Source organism: Malaclemys terrapin, chromosome 23, assembly GCF_027887155.1.
Source record: "Malaclemys terrapin pileata isolate rMalTer1 chromosome 23, rMalTer1.hap1, whole genome shotgun sequence".
Classification (NCBI taxonomy): Eukaryota; Metazoa; Chordata; order Testudines; family Emydidae; genus Malaclemys; species Malaclemys terrapin.
In genome coordinates, this window is record NC_071527.1 from 6,464,351 (window position 1) to 6,491,870 (window position 27,520).

The 27,520-nt window shown below is 50.3% G+C and overlaps 1 protein-coding gene across 4 annotated transcripts; it reads right to left on the reverse strand.

The window, feature by feature from the left end:
* Window positions 1-119: 119 nt before the first annotated feature.
* Window positions 120-27,243, reverse strand: SP7 (Sp7 transcription factor). 4 transcript variants are annotated; one of them, XM_054012852.1, is made up of 2 exons: window positions 27,162-27,243; window positions 120-4,136 (listed from the first exon to the last, which is right to left on the reverse strand). In XM_054012852.1, exons 1-2 carry the CDS (start codon window positions 27,180-27,182, stop codon window positions 2,859-2,861), a joined length of 1,299 nt encoding a protein of 432 aa, XP_053868827.1. In that variant the 5' UTR covers window positions 27,183-27,243; the 3' UTR covers window positions 120-2,858. The 4 variants fall into 4 exon arrangements, with proteins under 4 accessions (XP_053868827.1, XP_053868825.1, XP_053868826.1 ...); XM_054012850.1 differs by having other exon boundaries at window positions 27,056-27,225; XM_054012851.1 differs by lacking the exon at window positions 27,162-27,243 and adding an exon at window positions 16,630-16,710.
* Between the last annotated feature and the right edge of the window lie 277 nt (window positions 27,244-27,520).

Sequence of the window (27,520 nt, forward strand, 5' to 3'; positions counted from 1 at the left end):
CTAATGAATCCTAGAAGCTCATTTCAGACACGGTCTTCTCTAGCTCGCTCTTCCCCGCCCGCCAGAGACGCTGGATCTTTTAACAAAGTCACGTTCGCGCGGGTCCAACGTAGCTCATCTTTTATTACTTAAATTAAAACCAACAAAACCAAAATCCAAACAATTCAATTCCGAATCAGATGGCGGTGAGGAGCGTTGCGAGAGGTGAGGGGTGACGTTTAAAAACACCATCTTGTTCCCTCTGATGCCGGTGGCGTCGACATCTGCTTATGTGATGGCCCCCACCTTGTGTGGAGGCACCAGGGATAGAACCGGGGACCAAAAAGCATCAGCATCCTTAGCTGGGGCTCTGTGGAGTGGGCACGGCTGGGCATCTGTGATATACCCTCCCCAGTCGGTTACATTTAGAGCAAAGCTGATTTTTGCCCCATATATTTTTTGCTTGGGGGCAGGCGTGGGGGCAGTGTGTTAAAAGTTGAAGGGGGTTGAAATCAGGGAAGCTACCGCAACTGACACCAGCTAAGTCTTTGGTCCACCATGTTACCCTACGTGGAGAGAATTAATAGATGCTTGGAGTGTTCAGTTGAATGCTTCTGTCAGCTACCTGGTGCCCTCCACCCCTGTGTGTGTGTGTGTGTGGACGCGCGCATGCACAAGCGCGTAAGTGTGAGTCTGAGCAAGTGTGCGTACGTGGGCATGGTGAGTGTTACTTGGCTGAAAAGGGGCACATCATTTTCATGCCCCGATAGCCGGTTCCCTCTGGCTCCCATGTTTCCTGGGGGGATAGGAAGAGAGATGCACATCTCACACCGCTCCCCAATTAACAGTCACACATATGGAGCCCTCTCCACTACCTGCGAGCCCCAATGACGAAGCAATCCCTGTTGAGAGCCCCCCAGGCTTTTGACAGAGAACCCCCTTCAAATGAAGCGACGCTCGTTAATTAAACGCCTCCTCCATTAGCACACAGAGACGACCCCACCATTAGCAGAGGCGCCCTTCCTTTAGGGAGACCTGCAAGGGGGAAAAATGGGCTCCTGCCCCTTTATGATGGATGAGGCCAGAAAAGCTTTAAAAAAAAAAAGAAGAAATGTTTTCTGCTTGTTTTTTACATTAAAAAAAAAAATCATCAGCATCATCATTACTATTACTGGTATGAGGTAGCACCCATAGGCCCCAGGCAGAACTGCAGCCCCATTGTACAGGGTGCTGCCCAGCTACAAACCAAAAGCTAATCCCTGTCCTAACGAGTTTACAGCCTGGAGTTGTCAGGTGAGGCAGTGGGAGCAAACACCCTAACTAGTTTTAAGATGGTGCTTAATACGTGTATGAAGGGGATTATCTGCCAGGGTTGCCTGTGAAAATAGGGGACTGGACTTGATGACCTGGGAGGTCCGTTTCAGTCCTACATCCCTAATTCAGGTCCTGTCTGGGCTGGAAGACTCTATGGTGACCAGAGATCTAGTGAAACAGTGACATCACAAGAGCTGAGCAATGAAACAGGTAGGGACTTTTTTAGACAGACTGTTAAAACTCTTGTCTTTGTCAGCACCTGTTTGACCCTGATGCCTAACTAACATTCTGGAGAAAGGAATCCATTGTTAATAAACCACCCCTTTAAGTTATTCCTGCTCACAGTACACATCCCTGAGACCTCCCAAAGGTCACCTAGCAAAAAAATAACACCACAGAAGATCAGACTTTATGACTGAAATTTACAAAAGAGCTCAATTCTTATTTAGGCACCTAAATATATGGGGCAGGTTGGTTGCTGAGGACTTTACTTATGTGCCTATCCCTGTATGGATGCTGGCCCGGATTGTGCGTGCTGAAGAACTGGAAATCTGTCCCTGAGCTATTTTTAAAATTCCTGATATTAATAAGGTAAAAAACTAAGAAGATTTTTTTTTAAAAGGTGTTTAAGTGGGGGAGGGGAGAATGTTCAGGGTTGTTGTTTTTTCCCTCCATCATAAAGAAGCAAAAACCAAAAAGGGCCCAAGGCTAAATGCAGGTCAACTTTATCACAGAGGCCCTGTCAAGAGAGACGACCAATTAACAGGGAGCCCCTCGTTAAAAGACGACCCCTCCTGTGTTTTAAACACAACGGTCTCTTGAAACCCCTCCATCCCGCTCCCTTAACTCATCATCATAACTTAAGACATAAATATAATTCTTACATTTCTAGATTAAATACACGGGGGGAGGGGAAGGTGGAAGCTCCTCTTGGTATCTCCACATAGTGACTGGTGGCCCTCCTTTGTAAAGTGGGTGGAGGACGACATGGGTTATTTGTATCCTCCCCTGCCCCCTCTGACCTGAGGGCAAAGGTTCTGATGCACCATTCAGGACCCGATCCTGGTAGGGGCTGAGTTCCAGGGCCCCAATCCATCCATGCACCCGCTGAACACCAAACTCACGAGTAGTCCTATTGTCTTTGCAGGATCAGGTTCCCAGCGCCCAGGATCAAGCCCTCACTAGGCGATGATTTCTCCCACACACACCTTGGTCAATCTTGAGTAACTCCTTAGGAAGACGGTGCCAGTGGCTTTGCGAGCGATCCCGGCCAGGTAGGACAAAAGGCTCAGTAGGCCTATTCACGGCAAAGAAAATAACACGACCTAGGGACTGGGTTCAAATCCCAGCCCCTGCTCCATGTGACTTTGCATCAAGGTCATTTAACTTTCCCATGCCTGGGTGGAGCAGAAAGCAAGGGTCCCAAGAGAATCCCGGTCCAAGAACCCAATAGGTGTCTGCATCTGAGCCACCACTTCCCCCAGGAAATAAATTATCTCAGGGAGAGGTGGAACTAAATAGGAGGAGGAAGAAGAGGAGGCTGGAGGAGAAGCTCCACCCCTAGCTTAGATCTCCAGCAAGCTGCTTTGCTCAGGGCTGGTGGTGTCTTTGTCGTCGTTGGCAAGCCCGTCCTGCAAGGCCGCTCCTGGAGAGCCACCGCCAGTGGCCGTCTCCTCCCTTTCGGCTTCGCCCTCAGCGGGCTTGGCTGCCCCCATCTCGGTGTGGGTCTTCTGGTGCTTGCTGAGGTGGTCGCTGCGGGTGAACCTCTTGTTGCAGAGCAGGCAGGTGAACTTCTTCTCCCGGGTGTGGGTGCGGACGTGACGCTCCAGCTCGTCTGAGCGGGTGAAGCGCTTGCCACAGAAGAGCCAGTTGCAGACAAAGGGGCGCTCGCCCGTGTGCCACCGCAGGTGAGCCTTGAGGTGGGAGGCCTTGCCGTAGACCTTCCCGCAGCCCGGGATGTGGCAGCTGTGGATGGGTTTCTTCCGCAGGCTGGCGGCTGAGGCCCCGAGCCGCTCCAGCTCCTGGCAGTTGGGGCAATCACACGTAGAGCGGCCGGTGGTGCTGCTGAAGGTGCCGCCACGCGGGGCCTTCAGTCCGATCCCGCCTTCCATCAGGGAGTTGTTGGCCACAGGCTTGGGCTTGTACATCTCCTGGGACAGCATGTGTTGGCCGGAAGGGAGGAGATGAGAGGAGGAGGTGATGCCCACGGCCGGGTATGGGGCAGGGTTCAAGGTGGTGAAGTCGGAGCTGTAGCTTGGCAGCTGAGGGCTCAGGGATGTCTGGGCTGGCACAGGCTGAAGGGAGCCCTGGAGGCCGTCCGACTGGGGCTGGGCACTCAGCCAGTTGGTATTGGAGTGCACATCCCACCAGGAGGCTGTGGCATTGCTGGAGCTACTGGAGATCCCAGGATGGATCCCGGCTTTGTACCAGGAGCCGTAAGGGTGCGCCATATCCAAAGAGGTGTAGACGCTGGGAAGGCACTCGGCCGAGGGGTGGCCCTTGGACACCAAGAGGGATGAGGGGTCCTGAGAGCCGGAGGAAGCTGGAAAGGAGTGAGAGAAGGGGCTGTAGTCGTTGCCGTAGGTGGTGGAGGCTTGCGGGCTGGCCGAGGGGGACATCAGCCCATTCCCACTGGGGAAGGCAGCCGTGTAGGAATCTCCCATGGCCTCGGAGCTGCGGAGCTTGGGGCTGGACTGCTCGGCTCCCAGCTGGTACAGCTTCTTCCCCAAAGGGTTCCCCGCTTTCCCAGGCGTGGCCGAATCCCGGATTGGACTGGAGCCTCCAAATTTATTGCAGGTGGCCGTTAGCATAGCCAGGGGGCTGGAGCCATAGCGAGCTTCTTCCTGCAGGAAGGGAGAAAGGAGGGCAAGGCATCAGCAAAGGGAGACAGGACTGGCTGATCATGTGCGTTGGCATGGGCTCAGTGAGGCCTCCAGCAGCTGGGTTTGTACAGGGCCACGCTGATTCAGGGGCATCCTAAGAGCAGGGGGCCAGGACATGGGGCAACACAAATGCAGCACGATAGAGATAAGCTCCCACTGGGAACAATGGAGAGTCTCCCCCACCCCATTGAGAACAATAGAGAATCACCCTGCATCCCCAAGATCTGCATTCACCTGAGCCACTGCGGTGCCACGTGGGAGTTGTAGTTCGGTGCCTCCTGCCTCCATTCTCTGTTATGGACTGCGCTCCACAGAGACACTACATTTCCCATGATGCCTTGAGGTCATGGGATTCCCATGATGCACCAAGGCCAGCCAGAGGGGAGACTGTGGTGCATCATGGGAGATGTAGTTCAGCCAGCAAGCCTTGCCCAAGCAGGAGAAAAAGGGCATGAGGCACCCAGAAGGCACTGCAGTGGTTTGGGCAGATGCAGATTAATGTCAAACTGACCCCAAACTAAACATTTTCTTTTGATTTTTCCAACAGCTTAAAAAAAAAATTGGCTAAGTCAACATTTTCCCACACAAAATTTCCATTTTGCAGAAACCACATTTTCCATCAAAGATACATTTCAATGGAAAATTCCCAACCGGCTTCATTGTTTCATAGTAATTGGATTCTCCCCCCTTCCCCAAAGTGGTGCCTTGTGGGAGTTGTAATTCGGGTGTCTGACGCCCCCATTCTCCTCTCTATGGACTGGGCTCCTCAGCTGAACTAACTTCCCATGCTGCACAGTGGTCATGGGATTCCCAGAATGCACCCTAGCAGCTCACAAAGTCGATTGGGGTTTTCAATGGGAATTTAGTTAAGCACTCAATTCCCACTGAATTTCAATGGGATTTGGGCAGTTACAGTGTTACCAACTCTTATGATTTTAATCACAAATCGCAAGATATTTGCTGTTTATCCTAAAGCCCCAGCTCCTGGAATCATGTGATTAGGTAGGAATCTCAGATACATCTAAATCCCTTACCCTCCTTTGAAAATCCCAACCTTAGAAAATATATAGTGTGACTCATAGATTCATACATTTTAAGGCCAACATGTGTCATTAGATCATCTCTAACCTCCTGTATGTCACAGGCCAGAGAATTTCACCCATTCACGTTCGTATTGAGCACAATGACTTGCATTTGACTAAAGCACAATCCAACAGAAGCAGAGAAAAAATGAAGGGGTAGAAACCAAGGAGAGTCTGTGATGAGGACAGACACAAGGAGACTTCTCCAAGCAGCAGGAGCAAAACGTTCTCACACCAATGGCATAAGGAGAATGTGGGACAGGAGGCAAACGCTAACTGAGCAGAGGGACTGAGAACTAGAGCCAGGCAGGTTTTCCCATATCACGAGAGTTTCTGAGATTTCCAAATGTTTTCCTATTCTGAATCAGGATGAAAAGTTGAAATCTCAAATATTTTTGCAAAACGATAACCTGAAAAAATTTCAGATCAGGTCAACTGAAACATTTCATTTTGGTAAGTTCAAAACATTGCAGGTTGATTTTGACCTTTTATTAACCTTTGACTTTTTTTAAAGTATAAATGCACCAAAATTCTGAAATGAAAAGTTGTTTCAAACTGAAAAACAAAACTTTTCTTTTCAAAAATGTCAACGCTTCTTTTTTCAATTGTTTTTTTAATTTGAAAGATTTGTCATAATCAATCCTTTCCCATGAGCAGATTTGGTTTTGACAAATCAGCATTTTCTGATGAAAAAATGTTCCCAATCAGCGCTAGTGAAAACAGAAGAAGTGAGATGTGGACAGGGCTAGTATGTGGCAATTCAGCATACTCGTAGCTATCCCAAATTGCCTTCCTGCTTGCAAGAATCTCACGTTTTCAGCGCAGTTACCATGTGTAATTGACACAGCGACGTCTGCCTGAATCTGCAGAGAGCCTGAAACAATAGCTGAGTGAGGTGTGAACTCTCTGAATAATAGTTCTGAGAGGTGTGGGCCAAGCCTATCATGGGGGTGGAACTTGGAAGACGCCCACCAATTTTTCTCTTATTCTCATGTAGCCACTGGATGTGGGGTCACATATTCAAGGGCTCACCAGAGGTGTGAATCTAAGTGACTCCACAATCAGGACCAGATTTCCCATAGAGCTCAGCCCTCAATTTGCACCTGAGCGGCTGAGACCTTTGGTACCTAAATGGGAGCTGAGATGTCTTGGAAATCTGGTCTAGAGAGTATGGCAGGATGAGTAGGGGTTAATTGGGAACTGGAGCCTAACTGAATGGGGGGGATCTGCTTGTCAGTTTCTTCAGATCTGGGTCTCACTGAGTAGCTTGACTAATTGGCATCACCGCGCCTCGCATCCAGCCCCTGTTCTCGCACTGGGTGGCGCGGTCCTTCTGATCTTAAAAAATTGCTTCTCGCAGAGAGGGGCTCGGCCAAAGGAGCTGATCTGAGCAGCAGCACAAGAGGCTGTGGCTCTGCCCCCAGTCTGGAACGCAGCCCCTCTGCTATTGCAGCCCTGGATTACCCTCCCTGTGCACAGCTCTGCTGATGCCCCTCGAGCCCCATGGTTTGCCATGGGGCCTCCTGCACACATGCTCCTTAGTCCTGGCTTTCTTCTCCCCACTGTTCTTCCAAACCTGGGACCACCCTAGACCCCCGCGCTGCTGGTACACCTCACTGCTTAGTCCGGTCCTGATCCTGAGATAGCTCAGAAGTTAGTAAACAAACCAGAGCTGTCGTTTCACTCCTGTGTCCTTACTCAGCCAATCTCAGGCCTCTGTCCAAGCCATTTCAGCCATTAGTAAGTTCTACGAATTGACGTTATCCTTGTAAATGAATAACATTCTAGCCAATGTATGTTGAGTTTCTATCGTGTCTTTGACTCCCAAAAGATTCCAAATCACTTGACCCACTTTACTGCTGCCTAACTACTGTGTATACCTATGGCTGACTTTACCCCCCCATTAAAATGCAGCCACCTCTGGGGTGGGATGTGCCAGCTGTTTACCTACGGGCAGAAACACGCGCAGTGATTTGGGGCAGGAAGTGAAAAACACTGTGTCCATTTGAAACTGCAGGCGGAAGTTAGGGCAGGAACTAGCAAACAGCTATCACAACAGCTGTCGCGATGTAAATGATCAATTAAATAGAATTATTATTAATATTGACCTGAGGATCTGACCCCAACATTGGAATCTGGGCAGGACATTAGAGTAACATCTCAGACTTACAGACAGCGATGTGCTCTGACCACGCAAAGAGTTAATTTTAAGCCCTCAGTGGGGTTATTCCCGTGCCTGGCGTTCGAAAAGTTCTTAAGTCTTGTCAGAATCAGTCTTCATGGCCACCCGCAGTCAGGATCGCTCTCGGATGTCTCATGTGTAATCTGAATCAGAAGGGATGTGTGGTTTGGTTTACATATTACTCATGGAAGGGTCACTAATACTCATGAGTGGACCATGCACCATTTTGGAATATTCAGTTGAACATTGGCCTGCTAAACCTAGGGTTGTGAGTTCAATCCTTGAGGGGGCCATTTAGGGATTGGGGCAAAAATCTGTCTGGGGATTAGTCCTGCTTTGAGCAGGGAGTTGGACTAGATGACCTCCTGAGGTCCCTTCCAACCCTGATATTCTATGTGTGACTTTTTTGGGAAAAGGACTATTTTCACATTTATAAAACCATGTGTCTTATAGCTCGCCTTGGAAGCTCTTTGGGAGAGGGACTTTTTGTCTGGTGTTCGTACAGCTCCAAGCACAAGGGGGTCCTGGTCCGTGGCGGGCATTCCCAGATACTATGATATAACTAGGGTGACCAGATGTCCCGATTTTGGGGTCTTTTTCTTATATAAGCTCCTATTACTCCTCACCCCCGTCCCAATTTTTCACACTTGCTGTCTGGTCACCCTAAATATAACAAATAATAAATAATAACAGGTGGCAATGTGTTTTGCATGGGGGATGGGGCTGTAAGAGAAGATGGGTTCTTTTCTTTTCTTTTTTTTTTACTGGAAAAATTAATGCACCTGACCAAAATTTGCCATGGAAACAGTCCCTATTCTGGAGTTCAGAACGAAATGTGAAAAGACTTGAAATTCAAGAAGCATTGCATTTTTGTTCCAGATATTTCGCAAACCACTGCTTATAGCACTGTGGCTAGAGGTGAAATCCAAATCTACTGCAACTGCAAGGGAAATTACCTTTCCCATGACATATGGTAACATACAGTCCCACCTGCCACCCCTCATGGTCTGGGAGGATTTCATTGCCAGTTGCATGTATGACTCCAAAAGAGTGGCCTGCTCTGAAACTCTGGAAACTTTTTGGTTTCTCTGCCCTGTCCCTTTATGTTTCTACTAGAGTTGGCTGGAAAATGGAGGGTTTCATGGAAAATTTCAACATTGTGGGTGAAAAACAAAAATTCAAAAGTTTTCATCCAAAACCCAAAAATTTCTATTCAGAAACGTTGCTGTGGTGCCTCACGGGAGTTGTAGTTTCAATACCTTCTACCCTCTGGACTGGGCTCCCTGGCTGGACTACATCTCCCATGATACACTATGTTCTCCCTCTTGCTGAGCTGCCACAATGCATCATGGGTGCAGCATAGCCATGGTGTAACATGGGAGATGTAGTCTTGCTGGTGACGGCACGCGGCACCCAAACTACAACTCCCATAAAGCACCATTACGTCACTTCCAAATATACATTTTGGGAGTTGGAGGTTTTTTTCAACGAACCTTTGAAAATCTCTGCAGAAAGCAGACATGTTTAGTGAAAATGTTTGTTTAATCAACCCCCCAATTTTCTACCTTAAAACAGTTTCAATAGGACATTTTTGACCAGCCCTAATTTCTATCTTTCTTGTCATTAACAGAACCTAACGAGAAAAAATTAAATAGTCTGAGGAGAGAATTCTGCCTGCTTGTTCAGCCATTTTGTTCTCAGCATTGCCGCAGCCTATCATAGAGGAACTATACACACAGTGTTCTCTCCAAGCAACTTTACTCTTTAACTTTTCTTGTTGCATTCCCCCCCCCCCTTAATCTAAAGATACATCACTTTATCCTTAAAGCATCTGGTTGCCCCTGATGGATCTGTGCGACATCTTCCTGCAGGACTCGGCATTGCCATGCATGTCATAAAGCTGCACTGTCACAGAAAGACTGCAACCTGCATGAAATCTGGGGAATTTCCTTCACGTTGATATTTGCATTAAGGTAGCACCTAGAGATTTCAGTGGAGATCAAGGCCGCATCATGCTACATGTACATACCTTGCACAACGGGGCCTTGAGCTCAATAATGGGCGAGACAGAAAAAGGCAGGATTATTATGCCCATTTTACAGGTGGGAAACTGAGGCACACACCCATTGTGGGCGTTAGGTGTCTGAATATCTTTGAGGATCTGGGCCAGAAAGTCCAAGTGACTTGCCCAAGGTCACACACAGTCTGCGCCAGAGCCTGGAACTGAACCTAGGTCTCTTGAGTAGAGCCCTGCAACCCGACCTGGATGGGACCTGACCACAAGCATGGGCGAACAACTAAACCCTCTGGGGCTCGGATCAGCGCTCCTCCTCCTGCCTGCGGAGTCAGCACGGTGGCAGCTGTGTGCCCCGCTCCCCCGGCCACTGCCACCTCGCTGTGCTGCGTGTGCTGCAGAGTGAATGTGCCGGGAGTCCCAGCTTCTCTCGCTCCGCAACACACACAACCCAGCAAGGTGGGGCGGCCGGTGGGCATGCCAGGGTTGGGTTAGGAGGGTTTGAGTCCAGGCTGGGCTTAAAAATTAGGCCTGAGAGGCCTCTACTCTCGAGTTCCAGCTTAGCCACAAAACCACCCTTCTTCTAAGCCCTTGTGGTGTGACCTAGCGTAGGCCAGGGCTGGAGGCTTGAGAACTCAGGCCCCGATTCAGGAAAGCATTTAAGCACGTGCTTAACTCATCCAGCATTCAAAAAAATCCTGAGTCAGGCCCCCAAAGATCATCATATTTAGGCAAAAAGAACTCTGATTGATGTTCTTTTTATTGGCTCTCTGGGGGGGGATTTCGGGGGGAGGGTCACCTTTTTTCAGCTTTGCTCTGCAACCACAAGGGCTAGCCACCTCTGTGGCTATTAGCCAGATGGTCAGGGACGCCGCCTCATGCTCCAGGTGTCCCTAAGCCTCTGATTGCTGGAAGCTGGGACTGGACAACAGGGGGTGGATCACTCGATAATTGCCCTGTTCTGTTCATTCCCTCTGAAGCATCTGGTATCAGCCACTGTCAGAAGACAGGACACTGGGCTAGATGATCCATTGGTCTGACCCAGTATGGCCGTTCTTATGTTCTTAGTGAGATTCTCGCACTGCCCCATGACTCCGGGAGCTAGGACTTGACATTAAACACCAGGCACTGCCAGGCTCATGATAAAATGTCTCGTCATGTGCTTAAGTGGTTTCCTGAATTGGGGCCCAGTGCCGATTTGGGGGAGGGACAGAGACTCTGTTGGAATCGTTAAAACTCATTCAGTAAAACTCTCGTCCTTCCTAACATGCAGAAGCGAGGATATAAATCCAGCTTTGCTGCACTAAATCCGTGCCGTCAGCCCCTTGGCTTTCCCCCCCCCTTGCTTGTCTCATTATTTTGTTTCTCCGAATGGCTGATCCTCTCCACGCAGGAGCTCATGGCTTCCGAGAGCCTCCTGTTTCCAATCTCGCCTCCCTCTCTTTCTCTCTTTTTTTTATGGCCTTTTAATTGAATTACGTTGTGGCATTTTAAATCCTCCTCTTTCCCTTCCTTAAATGACTTCCTCTTTATTTGCTCCCTTTATGTTTTTAATCTGCTGCTCTGGGAGCTTGGGGCTTTGCCAATTCCAACATGCAATGCGTAAAAAAACATAGCGTATTTCCAGCTCATCACTCAGAGGCTTTGACCCACATGCTAAGCATCTATCTATATTGTCATTGGAATTTGGAGTGTAAAAACTGGCATTTCCTTCTTTAACATCACGGCTATCCCCCCACCCCCACCCCCACCCCACCAGCCCCCCTGCTGATTTGTATTGGGGTGAGGAAGAGCTGAACGACTCTGTAGATGTTTGTAATAGTTTTGCCTAGTTTTGTACACGTGCCACTGCCCTCTGCTGGAGAGAATCACAACTGTTCGGCTATGTGTCCTAAACCCTCTACTGCAAACTGCTGATGGAGATTCTCCTTGAACGCAGGTAGTAGCACTTTCGAAGCAGAAGAGTCTGAGTTCTGGCTCTACTGTTCCTAAGAATTTTTAGAGGGCCTTAGATTTTTCTGTTATTACAGGAAGATTGTCAGCTCAGGAATCATATTTTTAAGCACTTTATTTTTCACTATTTGTGGCTTTTTTAAAAAAAATATTATTATTATTTCCCTGAACTAAGACTATTTTTATTAGGATTCTGGTGTCACCCACAATCTGCTACTTGCTTTCCAAACATAACAAAACACAGGCCTTGCATACTAAAAGAGCTGCACAAACTTAACAAAAAGCCAGTTTAGTTAAGGCAATGCAAACGCCTAATGCAGACAGCCTCACGTAAATCAGTTTAGCTTTGATTTAGATTGAGTCAATTGATGCAAGGGGAAAACCGAATTAAGTGTGTCTATACTAGCAGTTTGCATTGATTCAAATAGGTGGCTTTAAAATCAAGACGGGATGTTTTTCTAAAATATATGCTCTAGTTCAAACAGGAATTATTTCAGGGAAGTCCTGTGGCCTGTGTTATACAGGAGGGTCCGCTCGATGATCACAGTGGTCCTTCATCTATGAATCCATGAAAAAAATCGATCTAAGTTTCATCTGTCACTTTGTTTCTAATCCAGGGCCGGCACTTCCATTTAGGGGACCTAGGCAGTCGCCTAGGGCACCAGGATTTGGGGGGCGGAATTTTACTGCCCTCGGCGGCAATTCGGTGGCGGGGGGGTCCTTCCGCGCTCCGGGTCTTCGGCGGCAATTCTGCGGCGAGTCCTTCACTCGCTCCGGGACCCGCCGCCCAAGTGCCTGGAAGACCGGGAGAGCAGAAGGACACCCCTCCCCCCCGCCGCAGAATTGCCGTAGGAGCGCGGAAGGACCCCTGCCTAGAGTGCCAAAAACCCTGGCGCCCCTCCTGTTCTAATCCGTTGCAGTTAGTCAGTTTCAGCTGATCAGTCAACCAGTTTTGTAACATCCTGGACTTGTCTACACATAGTATGTGTTGTACCAGATTCATTGAACTGGTTCAGTTAAACCAGTGCAAAATCCTGTGTGGATGATCTTATTTCAGATTAAGAGCATTTTATTTTGGTTTCACTTAAACCATTTCCTAACATGAGTCTGGTTTAAACTGAAATAAACGTGGCAAAAGGGGCTTTGGCTCTGATTTCGTTCAGTCACTTGCAAATCACACCTTAAATTAAACTGGAGCGATGCTGCACATAGACAAGCCCCTAGAGCTATCTCAGGGCTTGGAAACTACCCAAGAGGAGCCTGCCTCCCCGAGGATCCATCCCAAGGTGTGCTGGGACAGGACAGTGGGTGCTTAGAGTGGATTGCCCATGTAGCGTAGACAGGCTGGATAAATCTCGTAGCAATGCCCCTCATTGTGGTCTCGGGGCTTTGATTCGAGGGGCAGACCGGGGCATGGGTTTCCAGCATGCTTCCATTCCATGCCAACCCACCGCTGCAGTACCTGAGTGGCGACCCGCTGCCAGGACAACGGGGATTTGCTGTTGGCCGTTGTGACATAGATTCCAGGCGAACATTTTTGACTGGGCATTAGAGGAACTCGCCCCTTCCCAGCAGCACCTAACGTCAAGCCAAATCTGGCCTGAGAGTGTCTCTTTCAGCAGCCTGGGAGGGTCCTGCTGGCTTTGCAGTGCAACCACAGCATGGCAGTGCCAGGCACTGTGGAGCAATGCAGTCCAAGGAGCTGGCCCGGGGATGAGTCTGGCTGTCGACACCGCGTCGTGCTGCCCCTCGGGCGAGGCGAGAGGACAGGGAGCTGTCTGAGATCCCCCCTCCCCTCCCCACTTCTGGCTGGCAACAGGCATGGCCAGATGGAAACATCCAGACCAGAGCCTCAGCTATTCACACAAAACACCCAGGGACTCAGATGCGGCCGGGCTGCTCCGTGGGAAGTGCCAGACCCCAGGGTTGCTGCCGCCTCAGAGTCTGAGGAAACACGGTGGTGGGGGCAGGTAGAGGGAACAGAATATGCCGGCCGTGGCTGAGATAGACCCGCGGCTTGAATCAGCCCAGGCCAAGGGTCCCAGCCCAACTACCCACCCCCCTGCCATGCCCCGGCCGCTGTCAGGGACAATGTGAAACCAGGAGACCAGCGAGGTATCGGCAGCCAGTTGGTACCAGCAGCTGAGGGAGCTGCTAGCCGGGCTGAGGCCAGAGGAGACAGATCTCTGGGAGAGAGAGTCCTCAATGGGAGCTGCTGAGCGGTTATGGAAAACCGGCTCCAGGCACAAGCGTGAGCCGGGTGTGAATTGTGACCAAATCAGAATGATTATCATTGTTATTTGTATTTCAGTAGGATAAAGCCCACAACAGAGTCCCATGGTACCGGGCGCTGCACACACAGGGAGAGACAGTCCCTGCCCCAGCTCACATTCTAAACAGTCAAAGGCAGGAGGGGAAACTGAGGCACAGAGCGCAGCGGTGACTTGCCCAAGTTTAATGGCAGAACCAGGAATAGAATCCAGCTAGGCCAGTGCCCCTTGCCACTAGACCACAGTGTCTCCTGGAAACCCACTAGCTTTTGCCCTTAGACACTTCCCCATTGGAACAGCTGCTGTAGATGTACTGACCAACCTAAGCCCTGGGCCGGGGAAAAAAATCCTGCAGACTCTAATCACCAGAGGTTTTAGACCCAGCATAGGCCATGGCAATGTCCCCAGCATCCCCAGGTGCTGGAACTGGCTTCCATTATACACAGGGTTTACAGTTTGGTTCAATGGCTTCCAGCCCCCCTGCCAGGAGAGACAAGCCTGGGACTTCAGCATCAATAGGCCTGGCCCTGCCAGTCACGGGACTCAGCTGTGCCAGTGGGTTTTGCAACATTGATCCTTGTTCCTTAGGAGTTAAGCTGAGACCCTCCAAACTCATTCCACGCAGGGGCTCCCTTCCCAGTGCCTAGGGATCTAGGCCAGGTTTGAACTGGTGACCTAGCCGTCAAATACACCCTAAATCCACCCCTTGTGCCTTCCGGCTACCCCAGCCTGTCAACTAACCTACCTATAACTAAGGTCAGGCCTCTATTATTACAGGAATACTGCTAGACTATACAAAGCGCTCCTAGTGTGGACACAGTTTATACCAGCAAAGCTGCAATCTCACGGGTAGAACTTATTCCCTCTGGTCCGTGAACCGAAGCAAGCGATAGCAATAAAAGCACAGCTCTGTCAGAGTAACTGCATCTGCACTTGGGGTTTCTGCAGCGCAGCTGTGTCGTTCGGGTCACACAATTTCACACCTATGACTGACGCCGTTATGCCGGCAGAAGTCTGGCATGGAGATATGGCCTTTGAGATGCAGGCTCCAGCTCTCCGCTGAGGGGTTTATACCACATCTAGCACCATATCCCAGCACTAACAGGCTATTAAGAGATAACTGCGAGAGCAGGAATTGTCCTTTTGTCTTCACCTGACTTTTTGTTACACCATTACAGTCCCTGGTACCCTTTGAGCCGGATCCGAGCTCTGCGTAAATATCACTGGCTTATGGGGCTCTTCCATGCAGCTTGATGGCGTTTCACTGCTTGTCGGTCTGCAATGCAATAGCTTCTGATTGCCGCAGCCTGCCCATTCCACAAATTTCAGGGAATATTCCAGGCGTCCATGGACAGAACCCTACTGGGTTGGGGGAAATTTGGAGAAAACAAAAGGGGCAAAGGGGGGCCCGTGGCATCAGGTGGGCAAAGCCATCAGCATCAGTCACCTCTAATTCTCTATAGATCAAGGAACTGGCTGATGTCAGAAATTAACCCCTTCCAGCATGACAGCAACACCCCTCCTTTCAGCTCTGTCCATTTCCCAATTGAGCTTAAAATGCTGACATCCAAAGAAAGAAAGAAAGAAAGAACTGGGGGAGCACACAGAGATCCTGGCATGGGAGGGAAGGGGGGGTCACACACAGAGCCCCTGGCCTCTGTAGGGTGACCATATAGCAACTGTGAAAAAACGGCACAAGGGGTGGGGGGTAATAGGCACCTATATAAGAAAAAGTCCCCAAAACGGGACTGTCCCTATAAAAACGGGACATCTGGTCACCCTAGGCCTGTGGGAAGTGGAGTTTCAGGATGACATACAAGGGACTTGTGGGGGAATGGAGAAGCCCCCTGGGGCATGCAACGAATTCGGCCAACAGCAGCAATGAAGCATTTGACCCTCCCTTATCCTTGTTTCACAGATAGGGAAACTGAGGCAGAGAGCAGGAAACGACCAGGTTACACAGCCATTCAACAGCAATGTTAGAAACAGAACCCAGGTATCCTGGCTCATACCCTTGCGCTTGCCCCCTGCCCTATGCACACAGCCAGCAAGCATTGAATATTTTCTCAAGTTTGACTCACACTTATTGGCCCCCTCCCCACCCCAGCACTTGCGAGTGATAATTCCTTTGTTCCCCAGGCATTGCCCAGTGCTTTTATTTGCAGCCAGTTGGTCTGGTTGGAGTTGTCAGAAAGAACCTGCCACCCACATCTAAGGAAGGCCCCGCATGGGTGCATTGCAAGGGCCTGTAGCCACAGGAGGAGTAACGGGAGAATATTACAAAGGGGAACCTTTAGGCTGAATATCAGGAAATTCTTTCTGATGATTGAGTCTGTTCGGCTGGGGAATCTTTTCTCAATGGAGGTAGTGGAAGCACCATCATTTGGGTCTAGAGATGGGCGAACAATGGATTTTTTGGTTCGCGGCAATTCCAAAAAAACAGGGGGGGAGGGGGCGGGATTAGTTTCATTGACCCAAATTTTCAAACTTTTTAGCAAATTGGAAAGTTGCAAAACATTTCATTTTGGGTCGAATGAAGCCTTGTCCCCGACCCCAAATGCGATGTTTCATTTTGCGCTCCCCCCGCCCTTTTTCAATTAAAAAAAAATCATATTCAACCTAATATCGAACCAAAAAGTCAGAGGTTTCCTTTCGAAAGCATAGAAACAAAAGGTTCCGACATCTTCTGAATTGTTTTTAGAGCTGTTTTTCTGACCAAAACGATTTGCAGAAATCGACATACATTCACAAAATGTTTCAGTCGAACCGAATCTGTGGGGGATTTTTGCCCAGCTTGAATCGGGACATTTCAAGAAAAGGTGCCAGACGACAGAGAGCTTTTTAACCCAGCAGGGAAAAGCGAATGAGATTCAGTGGCTACTAAACATAATCAGCTGAGAAATAAGGTGCAATTTTTTGACAGGAAAGGCAATTAACTATTGGAACAACTTACCAGGGGATGGATTCTGCATCCAAACTGTGTTCTAGCTCCGCTACAAGACATGGGCTTCATGCAGGACTGACTAGGTGTCAGTTTCTCTGGGCTGTGTTAGGCAAGAGGTTTAACTAGTTGATCAGAATGGTCCCTTCTAGCCAGGGCCAGCCTTACGGGTGGGCGACCGCCCAGGGCGCTGTGGTCAAGAGGCATGAAGCGTGGCAGGCCTGGGGTGTGAGGCCATGGAAGGGAGCTCAGGGCAGGGGGGTGGTGGGAGGCAGCGAAGCCCAGGGGCAATGCGGGTGGGTGGGAAGCCCAGAAAAGCAGCAGAGGCCAGGGGGGGTGGAGGGATGGATGGGCAGGCAGCAGGGGCTGGGGCAATGGGTGGGGGATTGAGGGAGCCAGAGGGAGCCAGGAGCGATGGGGGTGGGAGGGTAGGGAGCCAGCGGGGTCCAGGAGTGATTGTCATGATTACCCTAGCAAGATGAATTAGGGTTAAGCCATTACAACCCCTTCGCAGGCTTGCATCTGCCCTGAGAGCTCTGGGTAAATACCATTGGCCCCAAGCTTCTGAGGCCTTTTACATGCGACTAGTGACGTGTCTCTGTCTGTGTATCGCGATCACTTTTGCATGCTACAGCTGATCAATCCCATGGCAATGTTCTAGGCAGCCGTGGGGAGAACCCTATTGATTTGGGTGAAACTCAGAACAAAACAAAAGCAGGAAGTGGGGGGCAGGTGGAGCCCTTGCCATCTGGTTGGCAGACCCGGCAGTTTCAACCCCCTCTGTCAGTGCCTATAGGTTAGATTAGCCCTCAACGGAGGCCGGACCACAACAAGGGGTTTATGGGTAGGGCTGCATTTTTGTCATGGAAGGTCATAATGATCATGGAAATCGTGAGTTTGAATAAAGTCCCTGAAATCGTGGAAAAACCACATCTGATGTAGGGTTGCCAACCCTCCAGGACTGTCCTGAAGTCTCCAGGAATTTATCTTTAAAGATTACGTCCTGCGATGAAACCTCTAGGAATACGTCCCATCAAAACTGGCAACCCTCATTTGATTAGACCCCCTTTGGCACTGAAACCCCACGCGCTCGGTCGCAACACCACTGAGGTTTGGCCCGTCTGTAGATGGAGAGGTGGGCGGGCCAAACCTGAGTGGTGCAGGAACTCCGTGTGCCAGGTTGCAATGCCTGGAGCAGGACATCAAGTCCAGCCCCATGGGACAGGAGTCACCAGTGTGAGGCGAATGCAGGGTGGGCTTCCTCTCCACCCCCACCACATACCCTGGGCCTGACCTTTCAGTGCCAACTACATGGTTTTGTGACCGTTTGGTGATGTATCCTTTTTTTTCCTGCCCCATTTGCCGTGAAATTTATAAAAAATGTCCGTGCCAAAACCAGAGCATCAACTACTGTCACCAAGTTCAGAGAGCCGCTGCTTTAGCTGAAGCAGAACCCATTCATACTCTTCACTAGAAACTGCTCCAGGTTCAGTCCCAAGCAGTTACGTTTGTGCAAGTAGCCAAGCACAGGGCTAGAGGATGAGGCAAAAGGGGGGATTTTTACTTTTGGGAGGAGGGAAAAGTATTAAAAAAGAAAATCTAAAAATATTTCATGGCCCGTTAGAACTTCCTCAAGCCAGCGAGACGTTTCCTGAAGCACCAAACGTTTTATTTATCTATTTATTTCTTTGTTGATTCTTCTTTGGGTTTTTTTTTTAAACAAACAAAGCATCCCCCTCATTTTTATAAAACTCTCCCCAAATCGGCCACTCTGCTCTTGCAGCTAAATATCTCCAGGCTGATTTTTGTTGGTTCCGAATTCTTTCTCTTCTTATTTTACACAAGGAACTGGCAGAGTGCCCGCCTGCCTTTGGATGGATCCTCGCGTATTTCGGCTTATTTGTGAAACAGTTTCCATGGGCACCAACGAGGCCCTTAGACTCATAGACTGTAAGGCCAGAAGGGACTGTCCTGATCATCTAGTCTGACCTCCTGCACGTCGCAGGCCACAGAACCTCCCCCACCCACTCCCGTAACAGACTCAGAACCTCTGGCTGAGTTACTGACGTTCTCAAATCATGATTTAAAGACTTCAAGATCTGACCTCTCAAGATCTAGCACATTTTACACGTCTTTAGGGCCAATAATAAGGCTCCAACCTGGCTCCCATGAAACTAGAATAGGCCTGATTCTAGCATTACCAACTTGGAGTGTTCAAAAACCATCAGTCAAGCTTTGAATAATGCCTGAGATTGGCTTAAAAAACTCATAAGCTTTTACAATTAAATAATAAATGTTGGGGGGGTTTTTTACGTGTATTCTGGCTTCTGGTAAAACGCTTAGATTACATCAGTAATAGGGATGTATTATTGAGAACTAGCCTCGGGCGGACTGAAGTCACCATGTCATCGCCAGCTGGCACTTTTTGGTCAGATAGCCTGCCTTGGAGATAAAATCCTCGCACATCATGCCCTGAAGATCAGACGTGAGATCAGGAAGGGACTTTGCCAGCTCTGGACTGGTGGCTAACCTATGATTAACCTGGTGCACTGACTCAGTAATAACCCTTTGGAGCTTTTAGACGCCTGGAATAAAGCCATACAACGTGGGCATGCACGCCCAGCACTGTGGCCCTCACTGTCTACCTGTATTGTTGTTTTTCTGGGTTTTGAGCATTTCGGGTTACACTCCGGTCAGTCGCATTTCGAGCTTTTCCTCACAATTATGAGAGTTAGAGACTTATTTCCTTGTCTAAAACAATGAGACCAGATATTCTGACCTAACCCCGTGACTCCCAGCTCTGGGACTTCCCGATAAACCACAGCTCGCGAGACTCATGGTAAAATCGCAACACTGGGATTCTCATGTACACTAAGGTCTCTTTAAACAGTCACACTTTTCCATTGGCTTAAATCAGAGCCGGATGGGGCTCTGCTCAGTAGCATCGGCAAGAAATGAGGGCCTGATTGTAATCCTATTTACACTCATTTTAAATGGCTGTAATTCCAACCACTTCAGTGGAATTCGTTCTGATTTACAGAGGAGAACAAGGACTTTAGATTCTTCCCGTGCTGCCCGCTCACCCCACCGCACCCCAGGCTGGGTGTGGGAGCGAGAATGAATGAACTGGTTTTGGGTTGTGGAGTTGTTGTTTTTTGTGGCATGATCTAGGGCAGGGGGTCTCAGACTTTTGTACTGGTGACCCCTTTCACAAAGCAAGTCTCTGAGGGCGACCCCCCGTTATATATTAAAAACACCTTTTTATGTATTTAACACCATTATAAATGCTGGAGGTGAAGCAGGGTTTGGGGTGGAGGCTGACAGCTCACGACCCCCCCATGCAGGACTGGCTCTAAGCACCAGCAAAACAAGCTGGTGCTTGGGGCGGCACATTTTTAGGGGCGGCATGGCCGGCACCAGAATGCCGCCCCTAAAAACGTGCCCCGGCCGACCTAGCTCACCTCCGCTGCTGCCGCTCGCACGCCACGGCACAGGAAACAGCTGATTCGCGCGCCGCTTCTCCCCCTCCCTCCTAGACTTGAGAGCCTGGGGGGAGGAGGCAGGGCTGGGGATTTGGGGAAGGGGCGGAGCTGAGGTGGGGCCGAGGGCGGGGTAAGAAAAAAACGGAGGGGGGGGGGGGGGCGGCCAAAATTGTTTCTGATTGGGGCGGCAAAAATCCTAAAGCCGGTCCTGCCCCCATGTAATAACCTCGTAACCCCCTGAGGGATCCCAACCCCCAGTTTGAGAACCCCTGACCTAGGGCTTATAAAGGAGTGGGTTGGGGGAGAAAGGAGAGTGTCAAAAATAATTAAATGGGGCGGGGAGGGGTGTCTGCTTTTGAAGAATGAAGTTGGCTTTTAGGGGGAGCGTGTTTTAAAGAATGGAACTGGGGCATTTGGGGGAGTGCTCTTTAAATATGATTTTTAGGGCATTATCTGAAAGTTGGGGTTCTGAAGTCATGAATGGGGGGGCGGGGGTTGAGTGCTTTAAAAGCTGCCTGTTGTGGGGGAGTCCGTATGTTTTTCTTAAGAATTCAAACCAGGTTCTTTGTTGAGGGGGGTTATGTGTTTTATTCCCAGAATGAAATTAGGGGGCTGGGGGGGATTAATTGGTTTGGAGGGAGATGGTTTGGGAATGAAATTGGGTTCCGATGGAAAGAAGGCTGTGGCAGGGAGTTGGGATCTGGGGTTTTATTCAAGCTCCAGGAAAGAATCGTGGTTAGAGCAGGGGACCTGAACTTCTGGTCTCTATCCCTACCTCTGGGGTGCAGCGTGGGCTGTAACGGAAACGCTGACGTGAGAAAGACTGTGGCGGCACCAGTGCAGGGCTCTGCTGCCCACACCGATGAAGTACCCTCTCTCTGCCCGCCAAGTCGGTCAGCTCAGCCATCACAGACAGACGGTTCCCCTTCCAGTTTTGGGAGAAAGAAACTATTCAGCCCAAATTTCTGCCCCTGATCACCGCCCGGGTGCTCCCTGGGCTTTTCCTGGAGTCACAGCTGGAATCGATCTCTGCTGGCAGAGCTAAGGCCCTGGCCCTGGGGAGAAGGTGTTGCACACACCGATGTGGATACACTGCAGCAGCGCAAACATGTAAATTGCAGCAACGCCTATGCACCTATGCAGTTGTGATGATCTCCCAAGCCCACCCTCCTACAGCATGAGCTAAAGCTCTAGGCTGCACAGCTAGGAGCTGTAACAGATCCATGTCCTCACAGCGGAGGCCAGGTAGACAGACCCGTGTGCTCCACACCTGGGGTTTGCATCAGCGTAGTGTCACCGCTATCCTTCTACAGGTGCAATTCTCCCTAGTCTGGACAAGCTCTATGATGGAAACCTGATCTGTGCCACTGGATTGCACCCACCAATGCCCTCCTGAAAATTAAATAAAGCCGGCTGGCCCGGCAAGAACAAGACGCGTGAAATCCAGCGAGCGGGATACGTGAAACCTAGGGAGCGGACAAATGTGATCCAAGGACCCACCACTAGGAAACCACTATCACGCTTGCTAGTAGTGCGGGGAGGAGGGCGGGGGGGAGGGCAGCTTTGATGTCCTTCCCTTCCAGGAAAAAAAAAATCCTTAATGGGTTCTCCCTCCTGCCTCTCCTTCCACCCTTCACAGCCTCCAGTCCTTTGGTGAAGGCAGGAAATCTGGGGTCAGGACGCCTGGGTTCTATTCCTGGCTCTGGGAATTAGGGCAGGGGATGGGGAGCCAGAACGCCTGGATTCTCATTCATTATTGCCTTGCCCAGGGGCTCTTCGGCACCCCTGAACCGACGGCTGCACCCGGGATGGTGCAGATAGAATGAGTGAATCCCCCCCGAGCCCTGATTCCATTCTGGACTCTGCCACTGACTCCGCCCGTCCTCCAGCAGGTCACTGTTGTGACAACGGGACTGACCAACGTGACCCAACCTCCAGGAGAGGGGCCAACGCAGCTTTCGGGCCTCTGCATGAGGGACCCAGGACCTCCTGGGAAAGGCCTTCGAAACCACCGAACCAAAGAGATGCTAAGGGAGCCCCGGTGCATGCTGGGAGCCCTGGTGGACTTTGTTCGGGAGGCCGGTCTTCATGTCAAGGCGCTTTGGGCCACTCTCAGTGTGCTCCAATAGGAAGACTACTGGAGCCTACGGGGTGGACGGGGAGTTTGCCACAGGTGGGGAAGAATCAGAGGCAGAGGAATGGGGCCTGCGTTTATATGCTCAGTGTCTGTGCTTTTTTCTTTAGTCCCTGCTCTGAGTTCTGGGCTGAACCGGGGGGGAACTCACCAGACCTTGGGCTGGATTCTTCTCAGCTCTGGGCTCTGCCCGATCCTCTGTTGGTGCCTGATACTGGCAGAGGGAATTTCATCCAACAATAGACTATGTCTCTGATCCACTAGCTGGACCAGGCCTCTGCCCAGTCAAAGAAGGAGCCAGGGTTCTGGCCTGATGCTAACAGCGATCCCCAGTCATTCAGTCCCCTCCTTTTCGCCTTCTCTTTGGCCTTGTCTGGGCCAGCAAAGTGCCCCAGTTTAATGACACAGATTTAAAAATGCACAATGCAAAGCACTCCTGGGGACACACTCGGGGCTTGCCGAACACAGAGTCACACCAGTTTAACAAACCATGTGGTTAAACCCTTGTGTGGACACCTTTCGATCAGTTTCAGATTGGTTTAGCCTGCACCCCTAATAATAATAGAAATGTCTTGTCTTAAAGAGTGCTTTTCGTCAGTAGATCTCCAAGTCTGTATTATCGTCATTCTACAGATGGGGAAACTGAGGCCCAGAGAGGTTTCCCCCAGCAGGCCAAGCTGTGACTAGACCTCAGATCCCCTCTGACCTCAGTGCAGTGTATGCGCAATGCCACAATTCACCTTTCCTAGACCCTAAGCTCCAAATAAGTGGGAGACTTGCTAGCTCTGAGGATACTGAGAATTTAAGGATGATACCATGGAAAGAAACTTACAGACCTTGCACTGGCTGTTCGGGAGCAAAATTAGAGCTACTTAATGGGTGAGCTACTACATTATGGCCTCATGTGCCTCAGTTTCCCCACCCAACTGGGGATAATGATGTTACCTTGGCCTCATATGGGACAGGGTGAGGGGTCATTCATATTGGCAAAACTATTATTATTCTTCACACAAAGGTGGAGATTTTTCAAGCTGTCTAGGGGATTCATTTCAATGGGAGTTACGTGTCTAAGTGGAACAGGCACTGGATGGGGACTCAGAACATCTTGGTTCTATTCCCGGCTTCTGGTGGGTGACCCTGCATGCCTCAGTTTCCCCTCCCATCCTTTGTCTATATAGACGGTGAGATCTTTGGCATGATAAAGTCCTGATCTCAGCTCGGGCCTCTGGCAGGTTAATGACATATACAGCTGGCCAAGACTCATGATATTTGGCATTTTAATTAAAGCACCAGCTCCTGGAGTCATGTGATGATAAGATAATCCCTCTTGACGGCTTTGAAAATCTGCTCCTTTGGGGATTTCCTGTTTCATTAGAGCAAGAGAGGAATGTGGGTGTTGAGAAATTCATGAGGATGATAGGAGAGGAGGATCGTTTTCTACATGACAAAGGAAGGAGGGTGGGTGTGGGATGCATCAGACCTGTGTTTTGCCCTCTAATCCTCAAGGAACCCTAAAAATTCCACAGGTCAAAAATAATTAGTGTGAAGGAGGTGGGGAAGGGGAGGGGGGGGACGTGGCTGATAACGGGTAAAACTCATATCAGCAGAAACAACAATGTTCTACAGGATCACGAGTGAATCCCACAGCGGATGCGGCAAGGGACTAATAGAGGTGCAAGATGGAAAAGAGCCTGGTGCGGGGAGGTCAGGCGGCAAAGGTGCTTAGTTGGCTGCTGGGCTCTTCTGAAAACTTGGTGTCACGACAGCTCCTGCTGAGGGGCTGAAGCCATTGGGAAATCCAGCCCTGAGTGCGGGTGCTGAGCACTCGGAAATCGGACCCTAAATGGGACAGTCTGCCCCTGCCGTAACCTGGTGCAGAGCTGCTGCAGCTGTGCCCAAAGGAGCTTGGCCCGAAGGGTCTTTAATACGAGGGATAAGGAATTTCTTTAATTGGTCCGACGTGCTCGAAATTAATCCCTGCTCCCTAAAACGGGAGCAGATTTACGCCCCCCCCCGGAATCTCAGATGGTTCGAGCTGTGTTCCTAGAAGGGTCAGTTCCACCCTCACCCCAGCGCCCATCCAGATCTGCTCCATCAGCATCCAATGTGCAGCTGGCCCAGGTGGGACCTGCTGCAAGCGGCGACGCCACGTCTTGGCCCCTGGCACACACATGCTCCGCTCCCTCCCAGCCCGGCATGCCTCGGCGAGGTTGGCAGCAATGCCTGCCGTGCCTCTGCCTTTTAGGGGCCTTGTTTAACCTCCCCGCCGGGCGCTGCGGGGAGGTGTGAAAGGGTGATTAACTCTGTTCTACAGGTGGGTAAATGGAGGCAGGGGGAGAGGACGGGATATGCCCAAGGTCACCCAGCAGGTCAATGGCGGAACCTAGCCCCGTCCACTAAGCACTAGGCAATACTTCCCTGGGAAGTCTCACTCCCCTGACTTGACCACTCCCGAGGAATAGAACGCAGGCATCCCAGTCGAACCATTCAATTCCCTCCCAGTGCTGGAACAGAACCCAGGGGACCCAGGCCCCTGCGCTAACCACTCAACTCCCTCCCCGAATAGAACCCAGGAGTCCTGGCTCCTACTGCCCACTGCAGAGCTGCAATCCCAAGCCCACCTGTGCCAGGATCTAGGAGCGAGCCTTTCCCGTGCACCCCCTTCCCCTGCCACCCCTGGCTCCCCGTGCATGGATGGCAGCCGAGTCGGGCTAGGGGACCAGCACATGCCATGGTATGGGAAGACGGCTCTTGTTTTTTTCCAGCTGTAACTTTCCTCAGCCCAGAGCTGTTTTGGGGGGGGCGTGAAACTGATGAGGGGTGGGGGGGGGAATTGACTGGGCCAAATTAGAGGCAGCCCCTTTGGTCGACTGTTTCCTCCCCCTCTTGCCCCGGTGAGTCCATCCTGACTGAATCCCTCCTCTCCATAGGAGACGGAGCAGGGGGCAGCCGGGTTAACCAGCCCCAGGCGGACAGACACAGGATTGGCCACAGACAGAACAGACAAAACAGTCAGCAAAACATCAGACAGAAGACTCAGGAGTGTGGCAACCCCCTTTGAACCAGCTCCGGGCCCAGCCATGGACCGAGCTTAGAGACCAAGGGCCAGATTTCTTGGGGGTTAGGCACTAAATACCTTTCAAAACTGTCCCCAAGTGCCCTCAACTTGCAGCAAAGCCGAGACAGCTACGGGCAAGCGGTACCGCAGAGATCGGGCGCAGAGGGAGACTGGGCGGCTTGTATCTCCTTGGAAACAGGGGCCATCTGGGCAAAGACATTTGTCTGTAGGCCACTAGCTGGGATGACCCCCTCACTGCCCCCAGCTAGCCTCTTGGGAGAGACCATAACTGGGTTTGCGATAGTCCCATCAACGCACCATGGGCCCAATCCTGGGAAGCTGTGAGCACCCTCTCAGACGGTGCCGTGCATCTGCATCGCCACATCCCCGGGGGGGAGTCAATCGGCGTCGCTCTGCATAGAGACATCGACGCCAATGGAATGATGCCAACTGGGGGTCTGGCCCCATTGACTCCAAGGGAGCCGTTGGGGAGTGTTTGCCCCATTGCCCTCAACAGATCGACTCTGATTTAAACCAACCCAGGTGCCTGCCCTTAGTGTTGCTAACTGAGGGCCCTCAGGGCCTCAAAGGACCGATTGATCCTACTCTTAGCTAAGCCAGCTGCCTGAAGTGCCAAGCGCCCGATGCCAGTAGCCGGGTTCCAGGAAGCTGAAAGCACCATTGCTTTAACAAGATCCACTCCCCCCACTTTCTTGTTTTTTTCCGAGACTGCGAAGCGGAGAATGGAAGGGGGGCTAGCGGGGCACTGGGGAGTTTTAATGTGGAACATGACCTTATTAATACACCTATCGCCAGCTTCGAATCTCTCGCCACTGCTGAAATTTCAACTTCAAACGCCTTGTTGGGTTGTGGGTTTTTTGAAATGTTCAAGCTTCGGGCGGCTTTTATTTTCCATCTCCGATCATTATTTCCTTTTCTTTTAATTAAAACCCCCTCGTTATCTTCTTCCCCCTTATTCAAAAAATAAAAAGCCAACTTTGAAACCTACCCGATCCCCCTCTTTAAAAAAAAAAAAGACTGTCAGACACTTTTTTGCTGCACGATCACGTAGGATCATGAAAAAGGATTTTTCTAAAAAAAAAAAAAAAATCTTAAAAACAACCCTTTAAATAGCAACTCCAGCCGGTGAAATTTCTGTAGCCAATAAAATCTGAAAATAGCCCTGAACTGGGAGTTTGTCCTCAACCGAAACCTAAATATTTGTGACTATAGCAGCTGGCCAGTTGGGTTTCTGAATCTTTCCCAACCTTTGCTCTGAAGGCAATCGCTGCTTGTGAAGGGTGGCGAGGCTAGAAAAAGTTTTTTCTTTAACTTGATTCCCCTCTTCCAAGTTTTGCCTTTCATCTAAACAAGGAAAACACCCCTTCAGATTTAAAAAACATATTCTGTTAAATGGGGCACAGTCCTGGGTTGGTTTTGCAAAAGTCTATACACACACACACACACACGCACGCACACTCAGGCAAACTAAACACAGATCACACTGAAATCCAGGGCACCCACAATCAGTACCCAGGCGCTCCCACTCCAGAGTTTAGAGGAAACATCCTTGATCTCTATCGCTTCTCCTTCCTCTTGGTATATTTCACCCCCTCTTAAGATTGGCTGCCCAGCACCCCCTTTCCCCAGTCCTTATAGCTTCACAATGGGTTTGATTTTAGGGCACCCCCCCCTCCCTCAAAATAAAAAGAAAATGCAAAGAAAGAAAGAAGAGGAGAGGAGAAAAAAAAAAGAGCTTCTTACTTTTTTCAGCTCCTTGGGGTTTAGTTTCCACCTGGCTTGAGAAAACCCAATTGCTGCTAAGTCAGGATTCCCTAAGGCCCCTGAATACATGCAGTGGGGAGATTACCTCGAGCGCTGGAGATGCCATCTCTCTGTGTGTCCCAGCCTGGGAGGATTGCGGCAGATTTGGAGGAGAGACAGGGAGAGGGAACTAGTTGATCCGTAGTTAGAAAGGACTCGGGGGGGGGGGGGGGGGGACTCCTTCCCTTTGCACTAGGATCCACCCTCTAATTACAGCCTAGGAGCCTTTGAGCACCCGCTAGTATCCAATAAAGGAGGAGGAAAGGGGGTGGAGTGGGGGGAAGAAGTCAACATTTTCGGATTGATCCTTGTTTCCTCAGAGGTTAGAAAAGAAAGAAATGGGGGGTGGGGAGGATGGAGGGAAAGAAAAGAGGAGAAAAGAATGGAAAAGAGGAAAGGAAATCG

Excerpts from the sequence above, each read along its gene's own strand:
- SP7 (XM_054012850.1), bottom strand. The coding sequence starts at position 27,145 with ATGTATTCAGGGGCCTTAGGGAATCCTGACTTAGCAGCAATTGGGTTT. Across the intron at positions 4,137-27,055 it reads ACCCCAAGGAGCTGAAAAAA|GAAGAAGCTCGCTATGGCTC; the intron begins GTAAGAAGCTCT and ends CCCTTCCTGCAG.